At 39.3% G+C, this 14,865-nt stretch overlaps 1 protein-coding gene across 1 annotated transcript; it reads left to right on the top strand.

Annotated features, from left to right (window-relative positions):
* Nucleotides 1-209: 209 nt before the first annotated feature.
* On the top strand, nucleotides 210-13,809 carry CGGBP1 (CGG triplet repeat binding protein 1). Its single transcript, XM_033146730.1, is given in 5 exon segments — nucleotides 210-367; nucleotides 5,937-5,996; nucleotides 12,245-12,385; nucleotides 13,158-13,389; nucleotides 13,392-13,809. Coding segments are annotated over 3 exon segments (522 nt in total). The 5' UTR covers nucleotides 210-367; nucleotides 5,937-5,996; nucleotides 12,245-12,379; the 3' UTR covers nucleotides 13,676-13,809.
* The last annotated feature ends 1,056 nt before the right edge of the window (nucleotides 13,810-14,865 follow it).

Below are 14,865 nucleotides of genomic sequence, written 5' to 3'. Positions count from 1 at the left end.
GACTGGCGCGAGCCCCTGCCACTCTCCTCGTCGCGAGCCGCACAGAACGCCGTTCGCTCCTCCCCTCTCTCATGGGCTTTCTCCCTTTTCCGACGCCGTGATTGGCGGCGGTGTTGCTAGGGTGGGTAAGTCCCGCCCCATTGGGCTGAGCCGGAGAGAGGAAGCAACTCCGTCCAACCGCCCTCACCGCCCCCTTCCCCTCCCTCCCTCCCGCCCTCCTCCTCCTCCTCCGGTCTATCTGTCTGGTAGGCGGCTCCGCCAAGTCTGCTCCGCGCTGTCGCGGGACCTGGAAGGTGAGCGCGGAGCAGCAGGTCGAAGCTGAGCCACGGACCCCCCCTGGGGACAGAACAGGCGGCTGTCAAGAGCTGTAAGAAGGGGGTTGGGCGGCGGGGGGAGGGAGGGAAATGGTCCCCCCTCCCCACCTGGGGGGGAGACATAGCATTGGGTTTGTGTGAGAAAGGGGTGGCTAAGATGGGGGGTGTTGGGAAATGGCGGGTCAGGGGGCGCAGGAAATTTTGTCGAGGGAGAAGGAATCCTGAGATTTGGAAGCGGCGAGTAGACTACTAAAGGGGGGTAGTAAGGAGGTGTTGGGGGGGCACACGTTGGGGCTCCTCGTTAAGACGAAGCCATTGTGGAGCATGAATGTTGTATCTGGTGAAGAAAATCTGCACAGGGAAATATAATGGGGAACCTCTAAAGAGCCACCGAGAAAGAATTTGGCACTGTGGTAGCATAAAATTCACCGAAGAACAAAAAAAAACCCATGTTCCTGGTGAGGTATCATAATGGAGTGTTTATTGGTGGGTACAGTTCTGGAAACGTTTGCATGAGGTCCTTGCCCACTGACTGGATTGATGGTTCAGATACTAGTGTCCTATGTGTATAGTACTAACGCATGGAGTAAGCCCTGTTGAATTACTTCAAAGTAAATAGTAACATGCCTAAGTTTGCACTGTAAAGCTGTAATCCGATATACAGTACACTTCTCTGGGAGTTAAGGTGTAGGGAACTTAGTGGGGCTTCTGCACTGTGTATACTATATTTTGCCTCCTGAGAGCTCAGGGTAGTATTTGTTCTTGCACAGTCTCTGTGAGCTACGTTAGTCTGGATTATAGTTTTTTTCCCCAGCGCAGCTTTCAGTTTTATTGATGTCCACTTAGTTTTGGCTTTTCTTGGAGACTTCAACCGTTAAGGCATTGTCTGGCCTAGATTCTGTGCATTTTGTTTTAATCTAGTTCTCATAACAATATTGATAATAGGAAAATGTGTGAATTGTATTTTACCTGAAAAGCTGATTCTTTCACTCACCCTATCATAATATTTACCTGTGAAACCAAAGCTAGTGCGAAGAGGAAAACACTGTAGTCTTTTAAATTTCAAAATTATGATTATTACAGACGAACACCCTAATGAATCTGGTGACAGCTCACATTTTGACCCAAGATTATGCCATGAAATAATATATCAAGCTCCTCATGCTCTAGAAATAGAGATCTCACATATGGATTCTCATGAATCCATATTTTTACAGCTGGATCTGTAAAACACACCATTTATTATAGTTCACTGCTATACTGACAGGCTGTACAATTAAAAGAACCCTCTTCCACATATGCACTCATGAAAATCTAGCATTTTATGACGAAAGTGTGGCACAAAAATGCAGGTCTAGGGCATGGTTGCACATCTGAGACAAGGTTGCTCTTTGGCTTAAAGTCAGACTCTCTTCACACCTGCACCGTCCCATCCATCATCAAGGCATAACTGAGACTACAGCATAATAAATAGTTCACCTAATGCTCTACACTACAGCAGCATCATTCTGGAAAATGCAGTTTAAGACATAGATCCAAGTGGTTTCTACTAGAATCACAAAAATACACTGTCTCATTGTAGCTCGCAGATTACAATGTTTTTAAAAAAGCATAAATTCAATATATTGTGACATCCCCATGGTGCAAAAAAAAACCAACAACAATAACAAGGAATGGATCAGAGATTCTCATTTTTTATAGGTACTTAGCCTATAGCTGCTGCCCAGTTGCAATTTGTATCAGTATCCACCATCAAAAAACACCTTTATACCCAGCTGTGTGGTATCATTATAGCACAAACACCTTGACCACACATGGTTCAGCCACAGAATGTGTGAACTAAATTCATACATCAAACAGCAGTTTGTGCTTGCTGTTAAGTAACCACAAGCTCCCTCAGATATCCAGGAGTTGGGACAAGGCTTTCAAATCAGAAAATATGGCTTCCAGGCACACATGAGGAGGAACTGTTCCACAAATGTGCACTTGCTGAATCTGTGAATGGATGCCTCGGATAAGAATAATGAGGAAATTCTATGACATTTGCTTTAACCCAGGAACCAGTGACTAGACTGCAGTCCCTCACTAGATAAAGTTCTCCAACCATTTCCAGCTTTTTCTTTTTTCAGTTCACCTTTCTTATTACACCTGGGCTATTATGTCTGCACAAAATTGCACCCACCAGATTAATTTGTATAGAGTAATTTCCCAGTTTTGTACTCGCACAGATTAAAATTCTCACTCCACTCATAAGCAGACATTGAAAGAGGTGAAATAATTCTTGGTAGCCACTGTAATTATGACAACATTATGTAGATGCATTGTTAATCTGTGTTAAGTGACCTTGAGTGACCACATTTAGGGCATGCACAGGCAACTGATGAAGTGATCTGCTGAGTACCTTTTCTGAGCTCTTCTGGCAAATGAGCAAGAGAGATTGAAAAAGCTCATATGCGACTGAGGATAGGGCATGGTGTTAGGATAATTCCTTCTGACTTGGGGCAGGTCGCCACTGCTCTGCATAAATTTTTTTAACCAACAGCAAAACCATGCATGTGTTGCCAGCATCAGTTGGAAATTGTCCATCTGTTGTGATTTTAAGTTTAGCCATAAAGGTAAACAGTAATGGTTCTCTTCTTACATGGTGAAGCTGTGGACATCACTCCCCCCCCCCATGTTGCTCAATTCACATATGAAGTTGCTGTTCTGTATTGATGAGTGTACACATGTGCTTCTTCTGGGAGAGAGAGAATTTGTGTCCATTGGGATTCATGCAACTACCGGTAGGTATTGGTGTGGAGCAGCCACTTCATAATGGAAGTATCTGTCCATGGTAGCTAAGGGGCACCATACTGAATGAACTAGGGCCCAGAATTAGAGCAATGTGCTGAAAGTCTGAGTGTATACCAGATATTACCCTACAAGTGGCAAGGCAAGGGCCCAAGATTGTTGATATTGGGGAAAGCACTCCTTTAGGTACTTGAGCCCCAACCCACATCTGCCTTGGTATGCTAGTACTAACACCTTCGATTGGTGGTACATGGTGCCATTGAACTGCCCCACTGACCAACCTGGCAGCCAACTTCTGCACTAGCTTCAGCCTCCAGCATCCCACATCACAGCAGGGCATTACAGTAGTCCAGACATGAGGGCCCCAAAGCATAGACAACTGAGACCAGGCTATCCTGGGCCAGGGATGACTTAAGCTTGCAAACTGGTCTAAGCTGGCCTTAAACACTCTTAACCACAGACAGATTCCAGTGACAAATTCGAATCCAGGAGTACTGCACTTCCAGACTACAAATCTACAAATTTCTTCAAGAGGAATGCAACTCTGCCCAGAGCCACGTTTCCAGACACAGGAACTGCTCACCTACAGCACCTCTCAGTTTTGTGACTCCCACCTAGCCCATCACTGCTTTCAGATACCAGTTCAGCACCTTCGCAGTCATCCCTGATTCAGATGAAATGGAGAGATAAAACTGCATGTCACGTACATAATGTCTCTAGATGATAGCTCCTAGCAATTTTATCTAGATGTTGAATAGTGAGACATAATGGACTCTTGGCTTAAGAGCTACATTGCTGAGAAAACTTTTTTACTATTGCTTTCTGGTAAGGACCCTACAGGTAGGAGCAGGACCATCCCATTACAGTGCCTCCCTCGAGTTTCTCCAGGACACCATGGTCAATGATGTCAAAAGCTAAAAAGATATCACAGAGCTAAGTACTCCAGGAATTATAGAGTGGAGTCTTTTCAGTGTGCAAGAAATTGAGTTAAGTGATAGAAATACTCTCTTGAGGTGATTTCAGGATTTACAAATTTTGGAAGGTAAATCATGCATAAGAAGGATAGTAGAAGATTATCATTGTGCAGAATTTGGCTACAAGGTTGGTAAGCCCAATGGGACACCAGTCCTGAAAGCACTGCACTGGCTACCAGTGAACTACTGGCATCCAGGGTGTTAGTATTGGCATACAGAGCATATAAATGGGACCCAAGTTCCTAAGAGAGCACCCTCCCTAATATCAACCATCTAGGTCCCTATAATTGGCTGGTGAAGATTTGGTGGTAATGCTGTCACCGGGAGCTGCCCAGTTGGGGTTAACAGGTGATAGGGGCTTTTCAGTGGTGGTTCCCTGTTTAAGGTAAAGGTAAAGGACCCCTGGACGGTTAAATCCAGTCAAAGGCGACCATGGGGTTGCAGCACTCATCTCGCTTTCAGGCCGAGGGAGCTGGCGTTTGTCCACAGACAGCTTTCTGGGTCATGTGGCCAGCATAACTAAACTGCTTCTGGTGCAATGGAACACTGTGATGGAAACCAGAGTGCACGGAAACGCCGTTTACCTTACCGCTGCAGCGGTACCTATTTATCTACTTGCACTGGCGTGCTTTCAAACTTCTAGGTTGGCAGAAGGTTCCCTGTTTGTGGAATGCCCTCTCTAGTGAGGTGCATCTGTCTCCATTGCTTTTACATTTCAGAAGGAAATTTGAAAACATTCCTCTTTACCCAGGCATTTAGTGACTAAAGAGTACTGGATGAAATATTGTTTTTAATTGAAATTTGCTTTTAGATGTTTTCAGTTGTAATAGTTTTTGGAATGTTTTGACAGTGTTGTTTTTTAATTGTGGATGTGTTTGCTGTCCTGGGCTCCTTCAGAAGAAAGGCTGGGATAGAAATTCAATAATTAATTAATTAATTAATCAATCAATCAATCAATCAGTAATTTGGCAATAGGATGGTGAAAGACTGCTTTATGAAATTGTTTAAGATGTGAGAAGAAGTGAATTAGGTATCTACAAATTTAAGTTTGTTTGGGGCAGCAGCGGGGCCTAGAGTATCTTAAATTTGTATTTGCCTTGTGAATCTCATGATGTCCTTTTATACAAGATAATCCTAGATTTGAGGACCTGAGATAGGGAAGCCTCCCCCTCCCCATTAGCTGAATGAAAGTGACTGTAAAAAGTGCATTTGGAGTTTGTTAAAATAGATCGTCTGCATAAGTTTTGGAAAGATTTCTTAGTAAGTGTTCTCAAAGACAGAGTAAGTAATTAGTACCGTTGAGCAGAGATTGGAACAGACATCCCATTTCAGCTTGAATCCACTTTTATTCTTCTAAGAAAAATGATTATCAAAACAACAACTGAGTATTTCAATTTGCTACTTCTGTTTATCAAGTAGAATTTCCCCAGCTACCACTTCCGGACTTGACAACGGCCTCCTCTTATAATAAGGGAATTTGATTGAATTCAACCACTAGGTGTCACCCTTTACCATTCAAAGAAGGATACAGCTTCTTTGCCTGATAAGCTTGTGATTTGTCAGTTCATTTTTCTTGTTAGTTTGTTACCAATGAGCAATATCAATTTATCCCATCTGCTCAAAATAATACAGTATTGCTTCCTCAGTTCAAGAAAATAAGTGATTTTTAAAAATAAATATAAAAAATTGTGACAATTCCCACTCCCCCTTTCTGGCTCATTCAACATTTAATCTTATTAAACATTTTCTGGTTGTTTTTTTGGGGGGGGGGTAGCAAGAGAACCAAGATTGGGAGACTACTCTAAGGTAGCTTACCTTACTTTTCCATAGATAACGGGAGGACAATTTTTACTTTCAGGTCAATCCTACTTTACTCAGTAAAGTTAGACCTATTGCATCTGTTGGAGCTTATTTCCAGGTAAGTGTATACAGGATTGCAGCTGAGTAACTAGGATTTCCTTCTGCATATACCTGCATCAGATTGTACTGACTGTGATAACATAAATCCCAAATGCCAGTTGTATAATTGATCATAATTGGGAATTTTGCAATATTCATTTAGTAATTGTTCATCCTGGGGAAATGTGTTTCTGCTTAGTAGCAGTACTGCCTTTCTGAAATCATAGGAAAAATCAGGTTGGGTTTTCAGAGCACTGTAGGAATGTTCCTAAATACTGAAAATGTCTGCCTAGTTTATGGTGCTGTGAGTTTAATTCTAATCCATCTGAAATGGGCTGGATGTTGTGCTTTGATTCTGCCCTCTATCACCATGCTTTAAGGTATTTCTGCATTTCCTTCCCTTAAGACTCAAAACCAAAACAAAAATAAAAATGGGGAGAGATAGTGAATGCAGGAATAAACCACAAAGAAAAAGTTATCAAAGCGCCAAAAATATTCCATTGTTGTCTGAGGTGTTTTGGAAACAAGAAGTTCAGTCATCAGGGCAAGCTACAAATATATAAAACATGTATCTAAGTAATATTTTGAAACTAAACCTATTTAATTTTATATTAATAATCTTTTCCCACTCAGTTTTGCACTGGAATAAGCAGTTAGGCTTTATACTTCACTGTTAATATTACCTTAATATATCTCACAAACATTTGCCTGTATAAAATCAAGCACTTGTATTACGTACAAACCATTTATCAAAAATAATAAGATCTGGTTGAAGTGCACATGTTTGCCATGAAGGTGGTTATTGTTGGTATTCCACATTTCAGCTGGGAAGATTCTTAGGATGGTATATTCAAATATACAAATCAATGCAACAACCATAAGGCCAGCAATGTAAAACAAATATTGAAATGCAACCGTAAGTGTTAGAGATATCTGAAAGTGTCATGCTGGTGGAAGTAAAATGCTATGCAAGCCATTTCGTTCAAATGTTTTAAAGTACTTATTGAACTGAGTAATAAATAGACGCTCTCCACAGACTATTAGGCGCCACCTATAGGCAGGAATTGGTCTGTAGGGTAAGAGATTGTAATTTAGGAGAGACCTGGGTCCCCTAGTGGTTGGAAAAATATAATAGAAGGTAAATTCTGAAGTAGAAATGAAGGGGAATAAAGGGAGTGCAACACCAGGGGATAGAAGGCCCTCAAAGCAAGAGGAAGGGAAAGAATGGGAAGGTCTATTATCAGAAATAAAGAAAAATAAGACAAAGCGAGCAAATATTGAAAAAAAAATTACAGACCTGAAGGAGTCAATGGATGAGAAATTTGAGAAAGTAGTAGGAGAGCTGACAGAACAATTAAAAGATTTGACTACCAAATCTAAAACAATAGAAAACTCAGTAAAGAAAGTTCAGAAGGAAGTTAATCAAACGAAGAAGGACACGGAGAAGGTAAAAGAAGAAATTGGAGATCTAAACAGGGTCCAAGAAGAAATGCTGGACAATTTAGCCATGTTAGAACTCAGGCAAAAACAATTAAATCTCAAATTCCGCGGGATTCCGGTGGAAGCCAACGAGAATATAAGACAAAAATTAGTGGCTGAATTAGCTAGATGGCTGGACACGAAACAAGAAGTGGTGGAATATTCTATTCTGAACGCTTTCAGAATAGGGGTAAAATCTATAAAGGCCAGAGCGAAAAAATTACCAGGAGATTGCTTGGTAATGTTTAATTCATTAGATATCAGAAATGAGATTCTGAGATTAAGCCACCTCGAAAATTGATAATAGGAGGCAGAGAAATTAGCATATATAAAGAAATTCCTGTGAGATTTTTACAGAAGAGAGGGCCTTATCATGCGTTGGCAGAAACCCTAAGGAAGAAGGGATAAGCTTTCGATGGGAATTCCCCGAGGGATTGACGTTCTACTTTAAAGGCAAAAGATATAAGATTAAGAATGTACAAGAATTAAAGAAGTTCACCAGGAGATACCCGAAGGAGCTAGGACTGGAGGAGGAGAAGAAGGGAAAGAAAGTAAGAGAAATAGCAGAAAGGAAGAAGGAGGAAGGAGCAGTAGGAGGGGCAGAGGAAGAGGAAGAAGAGGACGAAGAAGAAGAAGGGAGAGAAAGAAGTGACCAGGAAAGTGAAGAGGGAGAAGAGGAAGAGGAAGAGAGAAAGAAGACAGCGAGAGCACCAATTTGTAGAAAGATTTAATAGAAAGAATTTATAAGACATCAGAATCGGAAACGAAATATGATTTTAAAACTCCAATCCTGCAATATAAATGGTTTAAACAATAAATGTAAGAGAAATAAAGTTGAACATGTTTTGAACAAACAAAAACTAGATGTCATATGTTTACAAGAAACCCACATTGCCAAAAAACACAGAAGAATATTAATAAATAAAAGGTTGGGTTTGGATTTTGTGTCGGCAGATAAAAAGAAAAAGCGAGGGGTGGTTTTTTATATAAAACAAAAGTTAGAACCTAAGCTGGTGTATAAAGATGAAGAAGGGAGAGTGGTAATTGTACAAATAACATGGCAAGGTGAGAAAATACAATTGGTGGGGATATATGCCCGAACAATAAAAAAGCTAAATTTTATAAAAAGTTGGAGGAAACATTGCTTGAATTTGCGGATCAAAAACAAATCCTAATGGGTGATATGAATGGGGTTGTAAACCCGGCATTGGACAGATCCTCAAGAAGCTCAGGCTCAGAAGGTAAATTGCCAAAGACTTTCTTTACGCTAACAGAGAACCTAAATTTGATAGATGCATGGAGAGCCAAGCACCCTATAACAAGACAATATACCTATTTTTCGGAGCCCAACAAAAGTTCAGGGAGAATAGACCACATCTGGGTTACTAAAGGATTGTATTTTAAGGTGAACAAAATAGAGATCCAGCCGAGAATATTATCTGACCATAATGCGGTATATATGGAATTAAAGGGAGAAAGCACTAAAACCAGGTGGAGAATGAATGAGAGTTTATTTAATGATAGCAAAGTAGTAGAAAAAGCAAAGAAGGTATTAAATGATTATTTTGAATTGAATATGAATAAAGGAACAGACCTGAACATGGTGTGGGATGCCAGCAAGGCGGTGATAAGAGGCTTCATGATCCCAAGACATTGGTAAAAGGAAAGAAAGAGAGAAGAAGAAAGAAGAAATCTTAAAAGAATTGGAAGATAAAGAAAGGCAATTAACTCTAAAACCAGGAAATCAAGATCTGAAGCAAAATATTAAGGGGCTGAAAAACCAATTTGAAATATTAATCAATCAGGAAATTGAGTGGAAATTAAAATGGTTAAGACAAAAGAATTTTGAGCATGCCAACAAAACGGGGAAAGTATTGGCGTGGCAATTGAAAAAAAGACAAGAACAGAGTATAATAAATAAAATCAAAAGGAATGAGGAAATAATTGAGAACCCAAAAGAAATTAAAAATATTTCAGGAATTTTACAAAATCTTTATCAGAAAGAACAAGAGAAGGAAGAAGAGATGGATTACTATTTAGAAAAGAATAAACCAAAAAAAATATCAAAAGAGGATCAAGAACAATTAAATGCATTGATAACAGAAGAAGAACTCAAATGCGCAATACAAAAATTAAAAGGAGGGAAAGCCCCAGGCCCCGATGGCTTATCGACGAGATATTATAAGGAATTGGCATTTCAGTTAGTACCAAGGTTGTTGGAGGTGATGAATGGGATCTTGACCAATGGGAAAGTCCCAAACTCATGGAAAGAGGCCTTTATCTCGTTAATCCCTAAACAAGGCACAGACCCATTAAATGTCAAAAATTATCGGCCGATTTCATTATTGAATTTAGATTATAAATTGTTTACAAAATATTGGCGGACAGATTGAAAAAAGTTTTAAATAAAATAATTCATAAAGACCAAGCAGGGTTCCTTCCAGGTAGGCAGATGAAAAACAATATCAGAACAATTGTAGATCTAATTGAGTATTTGGATTTGAAAATACAGAAAAAAGCAGCCTTAATCTTTATAGATGCCGAAAAGGCTTTCGACAATGTATCGTGGCAATTCATGATGAAGGTTCTAGAAAAGTTGGAGGTGGGAACAAAATTCTTAAATGGGATTATGGCTATTTACAAGGAACAAGTGGCAAAATTAGTGGTCAATACTACATTAACAGATGAATTTACAATTACAAAAGGAACAAGGCAGGGATGCCCAATATCGCCGCTTCTTTTTATTGTTGTGCTAGAAGTCTTAGCAAATAAACTAAGAGATACAAAAGACATTAAAGGAATTAAGATTGGCAAAAAGAATTCAAAATAAAGGCCTTCGCGGATGATTTAGTTATGACGTTGGAGGAACCGATGCAGAGTCTGGGAGAAATGTTGAAAGTAATAGAGGAGTTTGGGAAACTAGCAGGTTTTAGGCTAAATAAAGAAAAAACAAAAATACTGGTCAAAAATCTAAATAAGAACGAAATTGAGGAATTACAGGAAAAGTATGGCATTATGGTGGTAAAAAAGGTTAAATATTTAGGAATTTGGCTGTCACCTAAAAATATTAATCTGTTTAGTGATAATTATGATCCGACATGGAAAGAAATCAAAAAAGATTTAGAAATTTGGAATAAACTAAATTTATCTCTGTGGGGAAGGATTGCAAGTGTGAAAATGAGTGTCCTGCCGAAAGTCCTATTTCTTTTTCAAATGTTACCTGTGATAAAAGGTACAAGTCAGCTAAAGGAATGGCAGAGAAATCTGTCAAAATTCATCTGGCAAGGCAAACGTCCAAGAATCAAACAATTATTAATAGACAAAAAAGAGAGAGGAGGATTTGGATTGCCAGATTTAAAAATTTATTACGAAGCAGCATGTATGACCTGGTTGAAAGAGTGGATAACTTTAAAGGATAGAGAGATATTGGACTTGGAAGGCTTTAACAACAGGTACGGATGGCATGCATACCTTTGGCAGGACAAGGTGAAAGTACATAGGGAATTTTTGACACATGTATTTAGAAAGCCCCTGTACGAGGTGTGGCAAAGACATAAAGAACTGGTAGAAAGAAGGACACCTAGGTGGTTATCACCCACGGAGATATTAACAATAAAGAAAATTAATACAGAGGAAGAAAATTGGCTAACATATGAGGATTGTTGATTGAATCAGAGAAAGATTGGAAAATTAAAACTTATGATCAGGTGGCAGATAAATTGACTGGGTGGATCCAATATCACCAGGTGTGTGGTATTTAATGAAGACAAAAGAAAACGTAATTTTGATAATAAGAAATCGAAATTTCAAGTGGAAATTTTAGAAAGTGATGAGAAAATATTATCCAAGATGTATATTATTTATTAGAATGGCATACAAAGACGAAGAGATTAAAGATGTTATGATAAAATGGGCGATAGATGTCGGGCACAATATCCAAATCGAAATGTGGGAAAAACTATGGAAAGATCATATGAAATTTACTGCCTGTATAATCTTAAAGGAAAACATTATGAAAATGATGTACCGATGGTACTTAACCCCAGTAAAATTAGCAAAAATATATAAGAAATATGATAAGAAATGTTGGAGATGCGAAGTGAAAGATGGTGAGTTTTTCCATATGTGGTGGACATGTGAAAAAAAAAACCTTATTGGGAAGCAATTTATAATGAATTAAAAAAAATTTTTAAATATACGTTTACGAAAAAAACCAGAAGCCTTCCTGATTGGTTTAGTTGGAGAAGAAATCGAAAAAAAAGATCAAAGTTCTTATATGCCACCACAGCAGCGAGGATATTAATAGCGCAAAATTGGAAATTAAAAGAGGTACCAACGGTAAATGAATGGAAAAGGAAATTAATGGAATATTCTGAATTGGCGAAATTGACTGGGAAAATAAGAGAGCAAAGTGACCAAAGGTTTCAATTGGAATGGGGTAAATTTCTGGATTATGTAAAAGATTGTAAAGATATGTAAACACTTACAGGATTGACGAACTTCTTGTAACAGGACAGAAATGTATAACAAAAAATGATAACAATATGACAACAAAACATGTGGGAATGAAGAGAAAGCGAGGGAATAGCTAGAACAATAAAAAAACCAGAGAAGAGAAGGAGGGAAGTCAGGAAAGCTCGGCGGAGTTTGTGTAACAATTGTGAAACTTTATTTGATGAATGTATATGTATTTTGTTTGCTGATGGAAAATAAAAAAAAAATACTTGCAAAAAAAAAAAAAAAATGTTTTAAAGTACTGTGACGTGCCCTTTTCTTTCTCAACTGCAGATGGAAGCAGGAGTTGGATTTAAGCTTCTTCAGTTAGTTTAGGTTCCCAGTTATAATTCTGTGAAAGTTAGCCTCTCCGTAACAAACCTGAGCCGTGTGTGGAACTGGAGCACCTGATAGAGCAGTGATAACACCATGGAAGTACGTTTTTCACTGGGAATTGCAGCTGATGTTCATAACTTTAGCTACAAATAATGGAAGTATGCATCATATTCACAAACAAGATAGCTGCAAATTACTGTACTTTGCAGTAATGTTTGTTCCAAAAAATTTATATATGCTTTTAATTTATATGTTACATCTCCCAAGCCTATTTAAAAAAAAAACACCATGAAAACTCTATTTTAAAAAGAACTTTGGGCCAGTCATCAGTGCCAGGGGCCAACATGTGACTTACACATGTCTGTCTCTAACATAAACATAGGGCAGTATCCAACTAAATAGGCCCTTTAGTGCAAGACTTCTGGCTGTGCAATGTAATTTCTCTGCCCTCCCTCTTCCTGTTCACCCTATAATTCTGCTCCGGAGGGTTGGAAAATCTGAAACAGATTTAGGAGGAGCGCAGGGAGAGGAGACGGTGGGAAGTTCTGTTGTGTAGCTAAAAGTCAGTGCGCTAGTGGAACTATTTAGATGCATACAGCCCATTTTCTATAAAACAATCTTCCCATAATAATTTTGCTGTTGTTCACAAATGTCACAGTATGGTATAATCATCTTGTACAGAGTACAACATTTTTGCCTGCAGTCACCTAGTAGAGAAATCGGCATTTGTATCTCTTGGTGTAGGAACGTTCTTGTGACTGAACATTCTGGTATTCAGCTATACCCAAAAAACAAATCCCGCTGTTTACTGGAGAGACTGCACAGAGTGAACATAAATGTAATACACTCTCTATCTTGTTTTTTGTTTAAGATCAGTTTACTGAAGACTGCAATGGAACGATTTGACGTGAAGCCACCTCCCTCTCGGAGCCGTTCTAAAACCGCTTTGTATGTGACTCCTCAGGATCGCGTTACTGAATTTGGCAGTGAACTGTATGAAGATGGGGGGAAACTGTACTGCACATTCTGCAATGTGGTCCTGAATCATGTTCGCAAGTCCGCCATCAATGACCATCTGAAATCCAAAACGCACACCAAACGCAAGGGGAGTTTGAGGAGCAAACCGTCAGGAAGAAACCACGAACTCTGACTGCCTCTTTGCAGTGCAACAGCGCAGCCCCGACAGAGAAGCCCGGTGTTGTCCAGGACTTTGTAAAAATGTTTCTGGAAGCTAGCATTCCCCTTGAGAAGGCTGATCACCCAGCTGTGCGAGCTTTCCTCTCTCGCCACGTGAAGAATGGGAACTCCATACCCAAGGCAGACCAGCTAAGAAAAACCTACTTGCCTGATGGGTATTCACACCAGCTTCTCAAGTCTGAAGACCACTGAGTGGAGGAGGCCACTTGGTTCTAAGTGTGGAGTATTAACAGTTGCATAGCAGTGACGTGGTTTATTTTTATATTCATGCACATGCAATGTTATGTAATGGTTTTTGTATTGTAAAATGACAATCTATTGCAAAACACAACGTGTGCAACAAATTGTTGGTGACTCTAGTATTACAAGAGTTTGGATCTAAAATGTTGTTGAGCTCCTTGAGAAAGGAGGTGGGAGTGGGGGGAAATGGCAGAAAGGTGCCATGTTGCTGAGTTTGTACAGTCCAGTGCAATTCCTTTGCTCGCTTTTCATCCTCCTGCATTACCTGATAATTGCAAATGATCAAATTAGGTAGTCTAATTTCTGGCTTTAACATGTATTCATATGTGCCCAATATGCGTGCCCCGTATTTTCAGCATAAATTTATCTCCAGCATAGCTATACTTAGGGATGCCACAGCAATCCTGCAGGCTTGATTTCCAATGCAAATTTTCCGTTTTTCTGGTTTGCGCTATTATCCTGAACCCACTTTCTGTCTCATTCTATGTGATTTACATTCTTTTGGGTGGAGAAGTTTTAACTGGTGGCTGGATGTCCAAACTCTTGCATAGCTGTTGAGGGTTGAAAGGATGTAGATGTGCATCCCATTGAAAGCAAAGGGTAGCATCTACTGTTGAATGCTTGTTCTGCTGAGCATCCCTTTTGCGTACACAGTCCTGAAAGCACGTATATATGACATACTCCACAGAATTAATGGGGCAGTTTTCCCACATCCCTAATTATACTACAGATCAGAGGAAAGCTGCAGGACTGTAAGAGTAAAGTTAAACCTTCAGCTGCCTGTAGATGGCAATGTTTTGCAAATAATGGATATAAAGAGAAGTTGTCTAATGTGCATTTCAATTTCTCCCTGTTTAATTTCAAAACTGGCTCAAATAGGTGGTTGGTGTTTTTTTTAATCTACGTGAATATCTCATGTTTTTGAACTTTGCACAGTCTATGTAATATGACTTCCTAGAGTTACTGATACCTTATGCTTCATTGTCTGTTGTCTTTTTCTTTATGAAATGTTTTCCAAGGAGCAAAGCGTTATTAGGAATTTGTAATTCATGACTAAAACATTTCTTCATGCATTAGCTAACAGCAATTCCTGATCCTACCACAGTTAAGCACTTTTGGTTCCCATTGATTAGAATGGGAGA

This window comes from Lacerta agilis, chromosome 4, assembly GCF_009819535.1.
Source record: "Lacerta agilis isolate rLacAgi1 chromosome 4, rLacAgi1.pri, whole genome shotgun sequence".
NCBI lineage: Eukaryota > Metazoa > Chordata > Lepidosauria > Squamata > Lacertidae > Lacerta > Lacerta agilis.
Note: the sequence above shows the minus strand (reverse complement) of the source record. Positions and strands in the feature narration are given on the sequence as shown.